The following is a 21586-nucleotide window of genomic DNA, read 5'->3' as shown; positions in this document are numbered from 1 at the left end:
AATGTCCACATATGGTCTGATAACACTGTCCTTAAGGATCCAGGACCTGTTCAGCAGGTTACCAATATGTAAACTGAACCAGGTAGAATAATAGCTTCTTAAGTTTTTGCACAGCAAACACAAATCATAAAGATAATTATTACAGAAGACAGGGTTAGCTGAGTAGTATATAAGTGTACATAACAGCAGAAGCACAATACTCTGTAATAGGCATATATACATTACAACACACACACATACACAGTCTACATCGTTTACACCTCAAAAATCTCGACTAGCTTTCTTCAGTCATACAAACTGGGATATTTTGCACAAATATTTAAAGCACTGAGTACATTTTAGGACGATCTTCATTGGAACTTGATATACTTTGTTTCCTCTGTTAAAAGTATCTCTTCTGTAAATGTATTTCTATGATTCTGACTTAGATTGTAAAGCATAAGGTCAGAAATTATCATTCCTACCAGACATGCAAATAAATACAAGTAGTTATTAAATCATCATGTATATTTTATAAATACTTCACAAACAATAAAATCTTTTAAAGGATTGTATGGGGAGAGTGAGAGATGGTTCAGCAGTTAAGAGTGCCTGCTGCTCTTCCAGAAGACTCAGGCCACAGCCACCTGTAACTATAGTTCTACGGGATCCAGTGCCCTCCTCTGGTCTTTGCAGGTACACGCACACACACAGCATTCATGCAAACACATATACATAAGATAAATCATGAAAAATACTTCAGAGTCCACAGGAAGAAATAATCCACCAACCTAAACCCTTATTTGGTGGTTAATTTTGGTTGTCAAATTGTTAGATTAAGAAAAACATAAGGGTCTCTCTTTCCTTTCCGTTCCTTCCTTCTGTCTATCCTCTCTGTCCCTCTCCCTCTCCCCCCACCCTATCCCAATAAAGCTCTAAAAAGGTAAAAAAAAAAAAATTAAAAAAAGAAAAACAGGGGATTTGTGAGGTACAATTTTAGATGGACCTGTGAGGATATCTTTAGGGGATTAACTTTGGGGGAGATCCACCATGCGTGTGGACAGCTCCAGGATTAACTTTGGGGGAGACCCACCGTGCGTGTGGGCAGCTCCAGGATTAACTTTGGGGGTGACCCACCGTGCTTGTGGGCAGCTCCATCCTAACAGCTGTGGTCTGCACTGCATGGCACCAGCACTCCCCAGGTCTCCCCATTCCAGGCAGCCCAGACAAGAACAAACTGCCCAGCATGGCTGCTCTTGGTGCCACGCCTTCCCTGACACAATGTACCTGCAGACCTGAGACAAAGTAACTCTTCCTACCAGAAGCTGCTTCTTTCTTTTTCTTTTTGTTTGTTTGTTTTTCGACACAGGGTTTCTCTTCTCTGTGTAGTTTTTGTATCTGTCCTGGATCTCACTCTGTAGACCAGGCTGGCCTGGAACTCACAGAGATCTGCCTGGCTCTGCCCCCACGAGTGAGGGGATTAAAGGCGTGCACCACCATCGCCCACCCAGCTCAGAAGCTGCTTCTTATCAGGCACTTGGTCACAGAAAGGAGAAAAATAACACCATGTACCATAAAATGTCCATGCTGTTCTGGACAACTCTCTTCAAAATACTCATTCCACAGTCTATAAAGCATTTCCTCTACGGTATTCCCGAGCTTCTGTTCTAAATCCACCACTTGACCACTTTTGTGAGAGTGTAATCAATCAGTGGTATGCGGGACTCAGCTTGAACATCTTACAAAAGCTGATTATTAAATTTTCACAAAAATGAATGAGTTAGTTTTTTAAATTGCTCATAGCCTGAAATTAGACATGGTGGGAGTATTTATATCACATTATCAGCAAAATCAAAGTCAACCCTCCACTGACGCTCTGGGACTTCCCTGAGAGGCGGCTGTGAACCTCATTGTCTTCAGTGCTCCCACTCACGCACGTGCGTGCTCAGCCTCCTCTGATGGCTTTCCCACTCCACGTCATCTCTAAATTCAGCGGCTCGCTTGACCTCACTCTCTGACCTTACAAAATTACGATGTGTTCAAGTTTAACTCAATTGCTCTTTCTTCCCAAAAGAAATAGCTGCTCAGAAATGCCAAGTCAGAGAAAGTTATGCATCGGGAAAAAGAAAATATCGAAAATCCCAGTTCTTTAGTTCTTATAAGTGAGACATTTTCTCTCTTCAAGCATGCTTATCTGTCAGATGGAAATCATAACATCATTTAGTGTTGGCAAGCCTTTAGCACGGTTCCAAGAACACAGCAGTTCTCAGTAAATAGCATCCATCATTTTTTATAGGGAAGAAAATCTAAGAGTAAAAGTGAATGAAAAGCCTTTTTTAACATTCTGAGAAAATAAATCCATATTTAATAAAATATCAAAAAAATAATTATATATTATACCACAAAGTAAAATGATGTAAATTTAGTGAGACATTTTCATGATTAAGGATTGCTATGGGAGAGCCCAACTCACTGTGGGGGGTGTCACCCCTGTGCAGGTGTTCAATGGGGGTAACCTTCCTCAAGTAACTAATATTGAATTATTTGATATGTAACATCCATACAGAAAGTTTCAAAACCTAAGAATGTATATTTGGACCACTTTGAATTAAGAGCACAGCTAATAGTGTGTTCATGAAGCCACAGTCTGGAGAGAACTCCCAGATCTATCCAATCGCTTTTCATGGTATTTTATAGACTCTTAAAATCTAAGTCCTTTTGGGCCTGGCTGCTAGTAAATCCTGTAGATGTGTGTGGCTTAGTGCTAGCAAAAATTTCTAGTTTAAGAAAATGTCTACATAGATAATGCATATAAAATAATTAAGATTTCTAAAATATGCAGGCTGGAAATCACAAGAAACTAGATGTTCTATTGTGTGATAAAACACTCTGAGAAACAACCTAAGGAGGGAAGCATTCATTTGGCTAACACAGTCCATCACTGACTGGAGATGGAGCTCAGTTTTCAAGCACTTGCCAAGTATGCATGAAGCCATGGGTTCAGCTGCCTGCTTTGAAAAAAGGTTTTTAAAGCTAATGCTAGAAGACATTGTCTAAGAAATGATCAGTTACTTCTAATGGGATATTTAAACATAAAATTGAAGAAATGATAGCACACTTGGCTCTGCTAGAGGAATTGCATATGATCTAAAAGTAAGTGTATTACAAACCTTTACTAAATTTAACACACACACACACACACACACACACACACACACACAAATCTAATACTTAAAGGAGGATGTATTCCCAATAAATTTGAAACAATATACAGAATCTGACACATGCTCACTATTCCTCAAACAAAATGCTTGGGAATATTTGTGTTTTATCACAATGATATGACTTGGGGGTGGGCTGTAAGTATAAATAAATATCCCAGTGCTTTTAGCATGCCTACATTTTGACTGCCATATAAGGTCAGATATGAAATCTTCAACATTACAACCTTACGTCATAACTCAAAAAGACGCTTATTTTGTAGTGTCTGGGGTTTCACAATTTTGGTTTACAACAGTATAACCAACATGACATAAGAAGACCATCCAGAACCAAACTTGCTGTGCTGGCTGCTTTTGTCGGCTCGACACAAACCAGCACCTATGTGGGAAGAAGCAATCTCAGTTGAGGAAGTGTCTCCATCACACTGGCCTGTGGGCAAGTCTGTGAGGCATCTTCCTGACTACTGATTGCAGTGGGAGGGTCCAGCTCACTGTGGGTCGTGCCACCTTTGAGCAGGTATCCTTATCAAAGAAGCAGGGTGAGTGAGCCTGCCAGTAAACAGCATTCCTCTTTAGTTTTGCTTCAGCTCCTGCTTCCTGGTTCCTAGGCTAAGTTCCTGCCCTGATTTCCCTTCATAATAGACAGTAAACTTAAGATTAAATAAACCCTTTCTCTCCAACTTGCTTGTGGTCATGATGCTTATCACAGCACTAGAAACCAAATGAGGACACTTGCTAAGCTAAATATTAACTTTTGAGAATCCTAAAACTAATCAAAATCCTGAGGCAGCTTGAAGTGAAATGAACTGAAACAAAACACCGATACTAAGAAAAGTTCCATCAGTCAATGATGTATTAGAATTATGCATGTGAGTGTGTGTGTGCATGTACATGTGTGTGTTTGTGTGGTGTATGTTATATGTGCATGTGTGTTACTGGTAACTGAACGCAGAGCATCACACATACTAAGCAAGTAAGAACTACCAAGCTAGTCCTACTCCCAAAAATTTTTTTTGAAGCTCCAAATCTATATATCAGTGAATAACAACTAGTCTTTATATTGTCAGCCTCTACAAAGACTTAAACAACGATGCTGTTATGACCTTAAACCAAATCATGGATCCTAACTCTTCAGAAGACATCTATCCATTAAATGTTATGAAGACTATTCAGAATGCTTTCTAGATGCTCCTTAAAAAATGTTCAACATTTCCTACCATCTACGAAGATCTAATTTTAAAATGTAAGATTTCTGAAAAATATATTCCAAGCTTTAACTCCAATTTAGAGGAAACAATGAAACTGTAAAATTATATGAAAACCAGTCCAGTCACTTATCTCAACTGTTCTTTCCTATAAAAACCCCAGCTCATGTCAGAATATTGTCACTTAGTGGAAGTAAATTAACAAGAGAAAGAGTAAGAGAACAGTATGTTAAAAAAAAAAATATGCAAGGGCAACCACAAATCAAACTCTCCCGTCAATCTTGCTGTCTTCACTGTATCAATGAACACAGGATCAGGAGAACAGAGAAAACTTCTGCAAGCATAATGACTTCTGTCTACGAATGTATTCATTTATTGTGCATCTGTTTACACTTATGTGTGACATCTTGGATCTCTCCTGTATGGTGTCACCATCATTAGATCTGGGACAGAAAGCTGCAGCCGATGGACTCAGTCTGCTCAGCAATATTAACAACAGCGACACAGTACATCAGCAGTGTTTTCACATCAGCCTGATTAAAGCACTGCCTACCCCATTCAAAACAACTAGCTGGCTTTATTTTAGGAATAAAGCTTTCAAATCAAGAACTAAACATTATTACAAATTACAAATATGCCTGAAAGCGTACTGTCATTTATTAGACAAAACAAACGAACTAAGGGGCTTAGAAATGCTGATTAAAGAGGATTTAATCATTTACTTAGTGAATGTTATCATTTACTTAATATAAACTTTAAAATGAACAAAAATAAGGGGACTTAGCAGAACATATCATAATATGATAATCAGATATGATCTGGCATACTTATAACTACAATAATATTTCATTTCCATATGCCAAATCACAGAAGAGTTACATATTCAATTCAAGTAAAAAGAAACAGAAAACCAAACTCATGATTTAGGAGTCACCATAAGATGCCAGTATGGGAGTCAGGGATTAGAGGCATTCAGAGAGGTCTTGAACGGGCACTGTGAAGGACAGAGATTCACTCCCTTGCTGATAGAAGTAAAGCCATGTTATGTTGCCTAACTCCTGTCCTCGTGCACCGTGAAGGCCACTTGTAGGAGTTGACAACAGCCCAGGAATCAGAAGCAAGTAAAAGCACATCAGTCCTGCACCGACAAAGAACGATTTCACAGTTCACAGCAAGTGAGCCTGTAAGAGGAACTTGACGCGGGGTTAGCTGACCACCACATGAAACCTTAGCTGCAGACTGTGTAGTCATTTCTTACAGAGCAATGGAAAACTATGGTGTCAGTCCTATATATCGGCAAACACTGCTCTCTGCTCTCCTGTTACCCTCACAAACTGTCTATGTCAAACAGGGACTTTTCAAACAGTCCAGTGTGTTTTCTATATATGTGTAATCTATACATTATATATATATAATCTAGTGATAAACACTGGTTTTCATGGAATACAGACACTTAAATTTTTATTTGGTTGAATTAAGAAATAAATCTGAAAGAAAAACCAATTTTAATCTTTTAAAAACAGTATTTGAAACATTTATCATATTCCACACTTATAAATATACATATCTAACATACTTATTTCTCCTTCCAGTATTTATATTACTCATTACAGTACATCATGTGAAGAAATACTACATTGTGAAAGCATATTTGCTGTGGGATAGTCTGTATGTCAAATTACTCTGATTGGTCAATAAATAAAACACTGATTGGCCAGTGGCTAGGCAGGAAGTATAGGCGGGACTAACAGAGAGGAGAAAAGAAAGAACAGAAAGGCGGAAGGAGTCACTGCCAACCGCTGCCAGGACAAGCAGCATGTGAAGATGCTGGTAAGCCACGAGCCACGTGGCAAGGTATAGTTTTATGGAAATGGATTAATTTAAGCTATAAGAACAGTTAGCAAGAAGCCTGCCATGGCCATACAGTTTGTAAGCAATATAAGTCTCTGTGTTTACTTGGTTGGGTCTGAGCGGCTATGAGACTGGTGGGTGACAGAGATTTGTCCTGACTGTGGACTAGGCAGGAAAACTCTAGCTACACATACTCTCTCAGTAACATTTTCATAGAATATGTACATATGGAGAGAAAAGAAACAGACCAATTTCACAAATGATGGACATGATACAAGGTTATGCCACAGCAAGTTTTCCAACAACACCATCTGTTTATACATCTAACTGGGCTGTCTATTAGAGCTGTGGGTGGAGTCGTTTGGTAGTATTATTCAACATACAATTAGGAGCAAAGTAAGCTGGTGTTTGTTTTCAGAAAGTAACAATTAAAACTTTCTCCTATGTTTTTGTCAAACAAAATTCACTATTAAAAACTCTAAACAACCATTCAGAATAGAAATCATTTTGTACAACTCCAAATGAGGTTAGTCTTTTTAAAAAACATGAATACATATTTAAATCTATTTTAAGTTAGCCTACCTTCTACATTCAAAGTTCCCATTTTAGATTCCAAGAAATCAAATAATGTGCTTGGTGCTGATGGCCTTGCGTTTCCTAGGTCCTCTTCATCTTCAGATCGTACACGACCTCTGCCTTTCCCTCTACCTTAAGGTTTAAAAGCACATACATACACATCAGCAATCTCATAAATAGGACTAGACATGCATTTCTTCTCACCATCTTTAGTGAATTCCATTTCTTGTCCAATAAAAATGCTTTAAATAAGGTTACTAGGAGGCAATTTTATTCCTCAACATGATCTATCCACAATTTGTCAAATGAACATGGGTCTTGGACTTGAAATAAATATTTATCACTTTTTTAATTTAAAAAGATTTTAACTTAAAATGTATTTTCTTTCTACAAAAAAAAAATAAAGTTGAGTTACTCAAGTTTAGCATAATTATAGCTCTGCATAATAAAACTGTAAACACTGCTATAACTTAAAGGTATCTTACACATTCACATAACATTTAGAGTACCACTCTACATACTTAAATGCACAGCCTGGTTATTTAATCATATGTATAAGGCTAATTTCTCAATCTGTTTCTCAAATGATACCACTTTTAACCATGTAATGATTAAAGAGTAAAACCAAGTTAAAGGTCCTGTTTGGTTAATTTTGGGAAGTTTAGAGAATGGTTAAGTTTTTATAAAAATGGCACAGCTCTAGAAATAACTACAAGAACAAGTTAGTGTATATCACAGTCTCTGTCTCTCACTTATAACAACTCTACTAGAAAGACACTATTAGAAAACTTATTAGACATAAGAGACACTCATGGGAAGCAGCCTGCAACTACCTCCATGGCTCCCAGCTTCATACTCCTAAGAGCCATGATGTTACCTGACATTACAGCCCTCACAGCATAAAGCTCAGCCTTGACCCTTCACATATCTTGCTGGCACATGAACTATACCTCTAGGAGGTGGACCCACAACAGGCTTCTGCTTATTGCTGTTCAGAAGGACATTCAATGCTGCTTCTAGGTTGTTGGCATTATCCATAAGTGCTTGCCTCGACGCTTCCTTACTGAAGCCCATTTCTGTTATATGCTTCAGAGCTTTCTCATCAACCTGGAAGGAATGGAGAGAAAGAAGGTTATAGTAATGACTGCACATAAAGTCGGGTATTTATTCTAACTACTTACTGTCTGTTAACTCCAAATTTCACTCACAGCTGTCAGAACATGGTCAAAGAATGATGCATGGTGAGCGATGCCTTGGGGAGCTGTGAGAGAGGCCCCAGGAAAAAGGCAGAGGGCCTTTGACCTCAGTTACATTTTGTGACTGCAGGCCTCCTGTGTTAAACACTCGCCATCAATTCATAAGACATGTTTACTCTTGTTGGGTATCGGAACATAGCTACAGAACCCAATCTGGAGAAAGGATATGCTAAGTGCTGTCCTCAGTGTACCCAACTCTGAATACAGCCTTCCGCCTTGCTTTTCTGCTTTCCCAGATGCCAATGTATTTAAACTGATCTGTCCTGAGAAAGTTTTGGGAAAGGGATGCTCGGTCAGTATTTTGTATGTGCTTACTGGATTTATTTCCATGTTTTTTCTGATCAGGTTTTTCTAGACTCAAACAACCTTCCTTGGATCATTGCTTTCTGTGTTACAATCGTGTACAAAAGTCCATTGAAAGTGAAGCAAAACCATCTACAGCATTAGACACTAGTCCACCCTATTCTTTCAGGTCCTTAGATCTCAGATCCAAGATCTACACAGGTCAGCAAAAGTCAACAACAGCTATGGGAAAACTGTCACAGTAACACAACATTCCAACTTACTGTTTCAACACTAATAATCAAGGAAGAATCTGTATTATAGCAAAGTTCCATTGAAAACTTTTAAAAAATTAAAATAAAAAAGAAAGCTTTTATTATCTATATTAGAATAAGCTCTTAGGAAAATAATATGGTGTAGAAAAAGTGACCTCATAAATTTTCATGATAAAAAAACGTAATGACTATAGCTCCCCATCCACAATAAGAAATGTAATTTACACAGCAAAGATGCAAAGAAAAAACATTCAAAGAAAGATTGACGGTATTCAAAGCGCAGCACATTGGCCTCGGTGCCAACTGTTGTGCTCACCAGTTCTCTGTAGACCCCTTCCTGTTTGCTCTCTGACTTGGAAGGCTTTTCCTTCTGTAAAACCTCCCTGTTTCGGTGACTGACAGCACCCATATTGAGATGACTTCTGGCACCGCCTCCACCTCCTCCAAATGTCTTGGTCTTTAGATAAGAGAAAAATAAAACAGACAAAAGTAAATAGTCAAAATAAATATTGAATAGTAAAATAATCATACAAACCAAGATGTTACTTAAAAATCTGGAAAAATTAATGATTTAAAAGCTTAGTTATTTTTCACAAGTAAAAATAAAATAACAAATATTTATAAACAGCATAGAGAATAAACATCTACAAGCCATAATATTTTCTTTCTATAAGCCCAGGACAACTTTTAAAAAAATGACAAGATTTTAGTTAAGTCACCAAAACAAACCTCTATGTTCATCAATATAGACTGAAATAAGATGACAGAAACATCATAAAGATTAGTTGTCCACATTATTCTAGTAAAATATTTGAATATGTCAGGCATCTACAAGTCCAGGGTATTCTGAATAAAGTACTAAACTGACCAATAATTTAAAGTATCTCACACTCTGATAGTATCATTATATAAACTTAGAAAGTAAATATACCATGAGCACCAGAGTAAAATCTGTTTATTAATTCATTATTTATAATCATCCTATGTCCTTCCTTAAAAACTACATATAAAAGCCTAGGCCTATATATTTATTATTTTGCTGATTTATTTGGATAAATTTGAAACTTGATTTAATGTCATTTTTGTCTTTTCAAAATAATTATGAAAAAAACAGACCATAAAGATCATTGACAGGTTAGATACGAAATCATGGTTGGAAAGCATTGCACAGCTGATAACTAAGTATCATCAAAAGAAAAATCTTATATAATATTTTTTCTGTCTGATACATTTGATAAAAATAAAAGTTAAAACTTGATTTATTAAAGATAATTGTTTAAAATATATTTTAAGTAATGTATAGTAAGAAGGTATCTTAATTTACTTAACATGGGAAATTATCTTGAACCAGATAAAGAAGATATTAAGTAGAATCTGAAAAATGAGAAATTCATGTTAGACACACATTAATGGACATTTTTTATCTTTTTTATTATTAAGAAATTTTTTATTCATTTCACATACCAACTACAGATCTCCACCTCATCCCTCCTCCCCCTAGCCCTTCTCCCAACCCACACCTCATCCCCCTCCTCTGAAAAGGCAAGTCCTTCCTTGGCAAAGCCTGGCACATTTAGCTAAGGAAGATCCAAGCCCCTCCCCCTGCATCAAGGCTGTCCAAGGTGTTTCACCATAGGCAATGGGCGCCAAAAAGCCAGCTCATGCACCAGGGAGGATAGATCGTATTCCCACTGTCAGGGGCCCCTCAAACAGACAAGCTACACAACTGTCTTGTCCATGCAGAGGGCCCAGTCCAGTTCCATGCAGGATCCACAGCTGAATGGTCAACGTTTTGAGTATTTCTTGAATCCGCTATTTAAATTTGATAAAACTCAAAGGTTAAACGGTGTCTTCAAGAATGAAAGACACATCACTAGACATTAGTATTCAATTTTGGGTTTCTGGAAATTCAGCAAAAATAAAAGTCTTTGTTGTCATTACTTGTTTAACTGATTGAAAATGCGCCATATAAATACAACATGACACTCATTAGATGGGAACTGTAGCACAGCCAAACACAGCTTTTGAACTAGCCTTTCACTGCTACCAAGGTTTTCGTCCTTAAAAGATGAACGAGGAAACCAATCTTGGGAGGATTCAAGGACAACATCAACAGGACAGCATTGCATCAGTGACTGTCACAGGGCAAGTCCTCTAATGCAGACGGCAATCGCTGTTTTGGTAGAACACAGCTACCTAAAAAGTCTGGAGCCTGACCTGTTCGAATTAAGATTTATATTCCACAACTCCAAAACTGCTTTTTTGGGAGGGAAGGAGGGGGCAATGAAATACTCCCAGCCTCCAGATGTATTTTATTTACATTTTGTGAATTTAAAAACAGGAGAGTAGCATTTTCACAGTTGTTTGTGATTGATATATTGTGTATCCTAATAAACTTATCTGGGGTTAGAGAACAGCCACTAGATTAGACATTGAGGCCAGAAAACAGTGGCACACATGCCTTTAATCCCAGCCTTCTGGAGGCAGAGATCCATCCAGATCTTTGTGAGTTCAAGGTCATACTGGAAACAACCAGGCTTGATGATACATATCTTTAATCCCAAGAAGTGATGGCAGGAAGTAAAAAGGTATATAAGGTGTGAAAACCAGGAACTAGAGGCTTTAAGCTTTTAGGCTTTTAGCAGCAGTTCAGCTGAGATTCATTCAGATGAGGACTCAGAGGCTTCCAGTTTGAGGAAACAAGATCAGCTGAGAAATTATCAAGGAAAGGTTGAATGTGGCTTATTCTGCTTCTCTGATCTTTCAATATTCACCCCAATACCTGGCTCTGTGTTTGTTTTTCTTAGTAAGACCTTTTAAGATTCGTGTTACAGTTGTTTCAAATATTTAAGAGAGCTGCAACTCACAAACCAATAATGAGAACCAGTGCAACTTCATGGTGCATGGACTAGGCGTTCCTAAGGCCATCACAACTGCCTATCAATCTTACTGTATTTCCAAGCTCACACACTTCTCATTCTTCCAGACCCAACTTTACAATCTCAGTCTACTTCTCCAATCACTGCTCTCCCACTGTCACTGCTGACTCTGCTTACTCTTACTTTTGAAAACTGCAATTACCACTAAAGAGCATGTGCAGATGTTTACCACCAAGATGAATGTAGAGGGAGTCAATAACTTCAATGCTACAGCATCAACAGTTATTCTTTCAATGCCCTCCTCACTCCCTTACCCTGAACTTCTTTATTTCTCTCTATATTACTAATCACAGTCTGGAGGGATCTACTTCTATTCACCCATCCTCCAAAACTAAAGGCCCACCGAGTGTGTTACCTTTTCTCTTCTCTATAAACACTCACTCCTTTGGGGATCTGACTTAGCCCCATACCATCCAAGCACACAGAACTCTCAACTACAGGATATCTATGCCAAAGCAGTTTTCATCTACACTCCTCTGACTTACTCAACTTTCCAGCAACATATCTAATATGCATCTCAATAATCATGTTCAAAATGGACAACTAGAGTAGTCCCTTATGTCTCATCCACTCCAATCTTCTGGATTTCAAGGTATCCTGACAAGATCTCAGAGTAAAATTTTTAGTCATTCTTTACATCTCCTCTGCTATATAATGCCCTTTATCTCTCAGAACCTCTTCTCTAATTTCAAATTTCTGAAAGCAACAGCGTGGTTCCACCTATGGAGCTGCTATCTGTATCACTCCTTTTTCTGAATCAACTCAACAATCTCCCATTTTGTCTACAATCCCAATCTTCCTTCTCTACAAGCAGTTTCAAGGAAGCAGCCAGAAGTAGTCCTTTCAAATACCCATTGATGATGTTATTGCTGTGAGCAAAACATGCAAAAGCTTGTCATTTCTAAGCAGTAAGTCAGTTTGTCTTTCCACAGTTTGTAGGTCCTGCAATTGGCCTCCATTGTCTCTCCTTATGCTCCTCTACCTCGGCTCCTGCTTCACCAAGGACCACCTTGCTGTTTCTTTTACATCTGCTCCTGTTTATAGCCTTTTCTGTAGCTTTCTCTCTCATGGATCATTCTTCCTTAGCTATAACACATAGCTAATTCTCTCGCCTCCTTCAAATCATTGATCAAATTCCATTATCTCGAGGCCTAATAAGGCCTAATGAAAAATTGCTGTGAGAAATTTATTTGTACACCTTGTTATTTACAATTTAGATAATACATTATGCTACAGAGCTATAGATATACATATAATACATCTACACACAGAGAGATATAGGTATATATACAATGCAATAGAGCAATTTACTCTATAAATTGCTAATGGGTAATACTGGACAAGGCCCAAGTTAACTTAGCCTTCAACAATCTTATACACACATTGAGGAGTTTTGAAATGTTTCAGTCCTTGAAAGCTGTGATTCTTTACACATGCGAAGAAAGCATGTGATCAATTACAATATAAAAACTGAAGTACATTATAAATGCTAATAGACTCCAATATATAGACACTTGAAACTATAGAAAACAAAACCTTAGGAGGAAAGCTTGAAATACATGTAAACCAATGGAACAGGTTATACCAATTATTGTCTTCTAAGTTTTAAAATCTAAAGCATCATTTAATATTTTAGAGGCAAATGAATATATTTTATATAAATGATACAAAATCCATTTAATGCTCATAAGTGCCTTCAGATGAAGAGCACACTGAAGAATCCCAACACTAGTGATTACCATCACAAAGTGTCATATTTGTGCACCATGTAGGGGCAACTGTCCAGGTTTTAGGATGCCAATTATAAACCCTAAAACACCCATGGTAGTTCACTATCGCTCCTAAATTTCACAGATGAAGCAAATTAGGCACAAAAGGTTCATCATTTAATTCAGGACTGTTAGCAGGACATGCTCTGGGCTGGCTGATTCCAGAGGCTTTGTGTTCAACCCTACTGTAAACTGGAGATAGGAAGAAAGAGGAAGGACATCAGTAAGCTTTGTGGTGGAGGTTTGAAATTAAATAGAAAAGTGATTATTCATAAACCTTCACTGTCTTCTTAACGCAGTGAACTATTTCAATTTTAATGAACAAAAAAATTCAACCAACAAATACAAAAGTTCACATCAAAATCTGAAAAATCAATCAACAGAGAAAAAGATCTAGTCCAAGAAAGCAAGAAATTCAAAACAAACGACTTAGCTAACTATGGTGTAAGAGGGTATATGCATGTACATGAGTATGTTACAAAAACACATACAGTCCTAAGATTAACATTTGCTGTAACTAATTAACACAAGAATAAGCTAACAAGACTTATTTCTGATATACTAGTTGATCCTGGTTCATAATTCATTCCTCCAAAGTATTACTTTTCACAGCAGGTATTATAGAGGGAGAATATTTTGAGAAAGTGGTAACTAGTACAACTAAAAACAAAAAACCCTCTGATATGATATAAGAGAAAAATGTACTTAGTTATTTCATAAAGAAAGAAAAGGGGCACAAGGATGGATGACTTGCCAATAGGAATATTTACTAGAATTGCCAAGACTTGGAAAAGGACACACAAATCCAAGAGGCAGCCTTAAATCCCCAGAGGATGGCATTCTACTCCCAAAGTGTGTGAGGAGAGCAAGGTGAGGAGGGCCGGGCACCAGTCCCGACAGAGGCCATAGTGACCTCGAGTAACTGCAGAGGATGACCCCAGCTGATGGGAGGAAACTGTGGGAAGCCCTTACTTCTTTGCTCTTTGCCACCTCTGCAATCGCCGCCGTCCTTTGCTTTTCAAACTCGTCATTATCATTGGCAGGTTTGACAGGCAGTGAGACTTGTAACGTCTTCCTTCGATCCAGTTCTCTGCTGTCCACTTGGACATTAGAGGCACACTTCTGGAGAAACAAACTCATGTCATTCAGGAATTCCAGAGGAAACTATACTTCTTTATAGAAAGCACTAGTTCTTCAAAAGAAATGTTTACATTTCTTTCCATTGGTGAGAGCAAAAATACCACTCCATCCAACAGATTAAAAAAAATAGGCAGGTGATTACACCATAACTTTTAAATAAATACAAGTTAAAGGGTGTGTGTGTGTGTGTGTGTGTGTGTGTGTGTACATACATCACCTGAATGAGGCCACATATTTACAAAATATACTGAGATATAAGACCCAAGTTTCATTTTAATGTAGTAACTTTAAAACAGCTGTAGATTTCAAGCTGTCTACATTAACTAAAACCATGTAAATTTGGTTTTGTAACTAAGAGTTCACTTTCCACATTACACCACCATATCTAGGCGGCAGACAGTACACCTGTTAACATGTAACAAAATGTGTCTGAACATGTAAGTCAAAGAGCAAAAACATGCTCTCTGAGCCAAGTAAGATACAAAGTTTCATGTGTTGGGTGTTTTAAGTTTTGATTTTCAATCTCATAATTTACCAATGGTGTCTCTGTCAGAAAACAATCCCTGAATTCTCACCTCCACCCCAGTACAAGTCCTCTGACATGGCCTGGGTTTTTGTTTGTTTGGGTTTTTTGCAGCTCATTAACTTAACTAGAAGAGGGGAAGAGGAAATTTTCTCCACGTGTCACACAAATACGACAGCTTCCTCCCGGGTAAACCGGCTATTTCACGTCCATGACCACAGGGCCAGCGCTATCATTTTACCCGCCCACAACCCTGCAATATGCTGCAGGAGAACGTTCAGCATGAATGAAAACAACACTACCACTGAAGCGAAACCTTTGTTCTACTTCCTAGCCCTATGAAACCGTAACACACATTTCAAATGCTGGATAACAATTAAATCAGTACGCAGCTCTAGGGAAAACAGCCGTTTTTAATATCTTAATTTAAGGAAGAAATTTTACAAATGCTTCAGGAAAAAGTAAATTTATACCGATGTCAATTATTACTTTCAAATATAAATTACTATTATATTTTAATTCTTGCCTCTTTTATTACAAGCAGAATGTTACTAACATGGACCACAACACTGAACTTCCTATCTATTTTTATCTTTGGGGGGGGCACCTTTTTTACATAATTAAAAATGCATATGATGCAGGAATTACTCTTAATTTAATTCTGATTATCGCTCATAAAAATCATTTTGAAGATGTCAGTCAACTGATGCTATCCCATATCTTCATATCAACTGTAGATCTTTTAAAATTTCAACAAAATTCAAATAAAACAAAATACAAAATAAAGTGTTGGTTTCAACTTCCTACTTTTATGTCTCCAATTCACCTTCACATTCTCTAAGAAAAGTACAGAGCAAATACAGTTAAAAACTTCCCCATTGTCAAAAAAAAAAGCCAAAGCCAACAGACACATGGATTCCTCTCAGCCTCATCGGGGGTGAAGCAAGAGCAGGTGCAGAAGACAGCTGGGAACACAACTCCAGCTTGTGTACAGAAAGGGAGACAAGACACAGGCCAACTCAAGACCTTCCTCAAAGTTCCTTGGCAGTAGGAAAGGTGTGGTGGCCCCCATGGGATCATACGCCTGAATGCTTGGTCCCCAACTGGTGGAACTGTTGTGGAAGGATTAGGAGGTGTGGCCTTGATGGAGGAAGTGTGTCACTGGGGGTGGGCTTTGAGGTTTCTAAAGTCCGGGCCATTCCCAGGTAACTTTCTCTGCCTCCTGCTAGTGGATCAAAATGTAAGCTCTAGCTACTGCCCCAGCACCAGGCTAGTCTGCCTGCCACCATTCCTCCCACCATGATAGTCATGGATTTACCCTCTGAAACTGTAAGCCCCAATTAAATTCTTTCTTCTAAAAGTTCCCTTCATCGGGGGTTTTTGTTATAGCAATAGAAAACTGAGTAAGGGTTAAAAATTAAGGACCAGACATTGAATTATTTAGCTTCTATAGAAGAATCTGGTTACCGCAGTTGAAAACATCAGCTAGAAATAAAATTGTTTCTGACTGAGATGAGGAATTAGATGGAGGCTGAAGAAAAGAATTCTGGGGAAAGTTTTGGCATTTTTTTTAAATCTCTTTACTTTTAAAATTCTCATTTAAAACTTGTTTTCCATTAACCTATTTTAGTTAGCTGTAATTTGTTCTTCATATATTAACTCTTAATTGCTTCAATCTTTGGGGTAACAGCAAAATTATTAAATTCCTTGTCCTTCATACTTCCATGGAATGCTGCAGAGTCTGAGTAAATAGTTTGGCACAAAACCACACACAGCCTAAGTATAATGAAGAACAGTCTGTGCTGACTGAGTCCACCTACCAGGAAGAAAGTCCTTACCTGTCCAAAAGGCAAAAAAGGAGGTGGGCCACCTTCAGTTCCAATATTGCTTCTATTATGTTTTGATAAGCTCTGTTTAAATACATAATCAGTCATAAGACATAAATCACACACATAAACACACTAGCCACATGCAAATGCACCCAAGATGCACTGCTTAGTGTAGAATCTTAAGACATAACAGCCTTCTTTAAAGTATTTCAAACAACAAAATATGAAATTCTATAGTCTGTATTTCAGTAACCTGGCCAAGATTTATTCCTCATCTCTCCTGACCAAACTACATTCAAGTTTAATTTTTTGAAATATTTTTCAAGTTGTGTCCTTTGGAGAAAAGAGAGCTCCTCAGAAATATAGTCAATTCATAGAAAGTAAACTCTGGCAAGAACAACTTTACTTTGAAGCACATAACCAATAGATTAATAATGCCTTCAATTTTTCTACAAAAATGAAATTTTTAGATAATACTTACTAAGTAACAAATCATTAGTACTTTAAACATCATATTACTATAGCTTTAACAGGTAAAGTCACTCCATTTTATTTTGTCAAATTATCTTACATCAACTCATACTTTGAAGAAACAGTCAACCAAGTGGCTTCGTAAAAAGTGTTGGTATACTTTGTGTGTGTGTATGTGTGTGTGTGTGTTTGTGCAGACACACACAAGCACATGAAGGTCAGAGGACGCCCTCATGGGTCAATTCTCCCTTTCCCCCTTGTGGATCCCAGGAATCACACTCAAGTCACAAGGCTTGAAGGCAAACCACTGTATTATGAAAATGGGCAGAAAACTGTCCCCTACCAAAAGTACTTTCTCATATTGTGAAGTCCTTCCACAGGGCCAGAGGAAACTAAACAGGATTCCTTTCAGTCATCCTTCCCATCAAAGGTATTAACATGCATATTAAGCACTCATTAAATATATCTTTTAAACTTTAAATTTGTTGTGCATTTATAAAACTCACCAATACATATATTGTGATGAAAATACAATGTAAAAGAGTCACAAAGTATTTTCTAACCCATTTTGTTCATTTTTAACATATTCTCGAGTTCCTGAATTATGTAAACACTCTTATACAGTTCATGTAAATTACAGATTGAAAAATAAGGCTAATGGCAACCATAACATCAGCTTAATGAGCACAGCATAATAAAAATGGGACAGGGATGCCATATTTCTTCACCATCTACATGGAAGTTATTAATCTCTTTAATTTAAAAAGAAAATGAGCATGGCACATACATATGATTATCTAGGGGCCCTTTTCTCAGTTTCAATTTAGTTACAAGGAAAGGATTATACAAACAGCTATAAATCAATTCAATTTATACTAAAACTTCCTTTAAAAGCTAACAAATTAACAGCTCTTGTTAACATGAAAAATTAAAAACATCTTAGAGGACTTTTATTTCTTGCACTGGTGATGGTACAAAGAGCCAGACCTAATCTCCCTGTACACACAGTGAGCGACCTGGCCAATATATAAAGACAACCAGACTAAACCCAGCACAGCATGCAGCATCAGACTGCTATTCCTAAGAAGCCATGGCTTCTGCTTGGATAGACAATAAAGAAAGCACAGCGTGGAGAGCTCAGTCGTGAACAACCATCTCATAAGAAGAGACTCAGCACCTCTAAGCCTTGGAGAAATGCACATGGAAACCAAGAGGCTCCATTTCACATACACAGAATAGCTACTATGAGAAATAACCAGTGTAGAAGTAAGAAGCTTATTAAAAGAATAATTACCATATAATCCAGCAATTCAACAAGTATGCATACAAAAGAAGTGGGAGTAGCTTTTATTTGTGTGCCCATATTCATAGCATCATTATTTATAGTGAGCAAAAGCTAGGAACAACATTAATGCCCACTGACAGGTGAATAAACAAAATGTGGTAGAAACAGTGGCATACTGTTGAGCCTATAAAAGGAGAGAAATTCTGACATCCATTACTTATACAGAATAAGGCAGACAAAAAAGAACAAATACTATAATATTACATGTCTAAAGAGATATTAAAATAGTCAAGTTCATAGAGACAGAAAGTAGAATAGTGTCTGACATGGGGAAGAGTGGATGAGTGCATGTCTGTGTGTCTATGTGTTGGAAATGCGTAAGTTCCCACCTGATTGAATGGTTTTAAGTGAAATGATTCCAAATGATGTTGGAAAATTACATAAGCATTGATCTGACTTTAAGTATCTTCTCTTAACTGACAAGTTTCAAACCTGCCAAGATACTGCAATAAGAATATTTAAAGCATGAAAGAAAAGTAAGAGGCACTGAAAATTTTCACCTGCTTTTGAGGAAGAATGTGGTTAAATAATAGCAGATAGTTTCTCTAAGATCATCATGTTCTTTCTATTCTGACACAAAAGACTAATGCTACCACTCATTATGGGACAACTTCCACCAGAGAACAGTCAGGAACCCTGGCGTTCCACGGTCTAAGCCGTTCTTACTGCAAACTTACCCTCTGTAACTCCCATTTGTCAATCAGATGTTCCACTTCACCCCCAAGGACTGTGGTGTTGGAGTCACTCAAGAGCAGGAATCCATTCTTTATGTCCACAACGCCTGAGAGCCTCACTTTCGTGCCGGGTGGTGTGTTCAGACTGAGGCAAGAGAAAACCAAAGGGAAGCAGGAGTTAGAGATGCACAGAAGCTCCTCCACGCCTGAAAGGGGGTCTTAAGACTTCATCAAATGCACTAACACCTAACTAGTTTTCAGCGGACTAGCTATAAAGTATAAATGAATCATGATAAATGAAGACCAAGTATAAAACAAGTTTCCACAAGTTAAAACAAATGTGGACAAGAACAATCACAGCCCACAAAGCTGGAGTCAAGGAAATGGAAAGTATTTTTCTTCTCTCTTTTTTTTTTTAAGATTTATTTTTATTTTGTGTCTGGGTGTTTTGCCTGCATATACAGAGTTAGGTCCCCTGGAACTGGAGTTACAGATGGTTGTGAGCCACCATGTGAGTGCTGGGGATTGAACCAGAAACTGAACTGGAGAAACATCCAGTGCTTTTAAGCACTGAGACATCTCTCCAGCCAGGAAAGTGCTTCTCAGCTCTACCACATATGAATACAATAATTCCCTTTCTTTTTTATAACTTTTGCTATACATGGCAAAATATATATCATTATTAAATTTTAATATAAAAGATATCTAACCAGAAATAAACACAGAAATTTAATACCTACATGGGTTATAGTAATCTATAAAAACCCTTTTGTTAGTTATCTAAAAGATGAAACATCAGAATTATTTATGCAGTAACTTTAAAAAGAATTTTACATACCAACTTGGAAGTATATAAGCAATAATTACAACAAGACTTTTCTACAAAAGGCCAGTGTTAATTCTATTTTGGGTAAACATTACACCACAAATACTTGAAACAAGATGTTTATCTTCCCAGCAACTTTGTTAAAGAAAACACAGGATGAAATCCACTTTATCACACAGGTGTGTTCTAAAGTAAAAGCACAGATATAAATCACACTCCATCTCTTTCTACAGCAAGGGAGAAAGCTCTCCAAATAGGACTCCTAAAATAGTCTGCCCTGAAACACTTGGGATGAATTAGAAAATTATTCTGCAGTGGCTTCATTATTCACATTTTAAAGGTTTGTGAAATTCATCACACGCTGATAATATGCAACATCAAATCAGTGAGTGTTAATACCACAGCCTTTTAAAGGATAGCTAATAAAAATTATTAGTGAACAGAAGTAATATGCCTATTTCTCAAGCTTCAAACAACCCACACAGAAAAAGGCAGATTACACACTGTTCGGTGTATCAGATATGTCTAATATGTGTATCACTGCATATGATCAATTCTATCTCAATAAAGACATTAAAATTGTTCTGAGGCTCACAAGTTTAACATTCCTAGTCATAATTCAAAACCGACAGAACAAGCAGTCACAAACAGCCTCGCCTAACCTCAACCTTACGGAGCTTTGTGGTCAAAAGTGCAGTCACTGAGAACAATGGCCCATCTTCAAGATCAGCAGTAAATATGAGCAACACAATTATACTACTAAGTGTTAACCAATTCCAGGCAATCAGCAAATCCAGATTGAATAACTCTGCAGTTCCTCATTTCTGCATTTCTGAATGAATCAAAGTGACAGGCACCATGGACCATGCCCTTTTATGGCCAAAGAACACACTAATTATATCGCTGATCTATGTGTTTTCTTGAAAAGAACTTTTAGCCAACAATTTATTACAAATTGGTAAAATCAGAAATTGATGGGAATATACCAACACATGAAATTATGAATGCAGGGAACGAATAGCAGAAATGAAACATAAAAACAAATATCAAGTAAATATCAAAAATAACAGAAACTATAGAAGCAGATGATTAACTTTGTGTTAAGTGCCTATGCCCTCCCCAAACTTTCCTTAATTGTCAAATAATTTGAGAATGGACTCAAAATTTCACAAAAAAAAAGAGATAAAATCCCATTAAATTAAATCATAATTGTATTGCCACAAAACTAAAATTAGAACTAAATTACATTACACTGTCTACCTCGTTGACTTCAGTGTCATAATTAACTCCTATGTAGACAGCACAGTTGGGTTAATGGCTACATCTTTGGCACCCAGCACATCTTCACCCTTTCTCCATTGTAATTACAAACAAAACCTGAGACCATGGAGGGCTGTACAGGAGGTGGACGACTAGAAAAGCCTG

The 21586-nt window shown here is 37.4% G+C and overlaps 1 protein-coding gene across 3 annotated transcripts in view; it reads right to left on the bottom strand.

The window, feature by feature from the left end:
• Nucleotides 1-21586, bottom strand: part of Tdrd3 (tudor domain containing 3) — a 164709-nt gene that overhangs the window by 55024 nt on the left and 88099 nt on the right. For 2 of the 3 annotated variants that reach the window (XM_006975542.3, XM_015994409.2), the window contains exons 5-10: nt 19339-19480; nt 16855-16926; nt 14326-14475; nt 8962-9102; nt 7783-7939; nt 6839-6964 (exon numbers count right to left, since the gene is read on the bottom strand). In XM_006975542.3, the coding sequence (XP_006975604.1) occupies nt 6839-6964; nt 7783-7939; nt 8962-9102; nt 14326-14475; nt 16855-16926; nt 19339-19480 (788 nt within the window). The remainder of the gene's footprint in view (nt 1-6838; nt 6965-7782; nt 7940-8961; nt 9103-14325; nt 14476-16854; nt 16927-19338; nt 19481-21586) is intronic. The other variant, XM_042285266.2, reaches the window with a different exon arrangement.

This window comes from Peromyscus maniculatus, chromosome 9 (assembly GCF_049852395.1).
Source record: "Peromyscus maniculatus bairdii isolate BWxNUB_F1_BW_parent chromosome 9, HU_Pman_BW_mat_3.1, whole genome shotgun sequence".
Classification (NCBI taxonomy): domain Eukaryota; kingdom Metazoa; phylum Chordata; class Mammalia; order Rodentia; family Cricetidae; genus Peromyscus; species Peromyscus maniculatus.
This window is presented reverse-complemented; position numbering and strand designations above follow the sequence as displayed.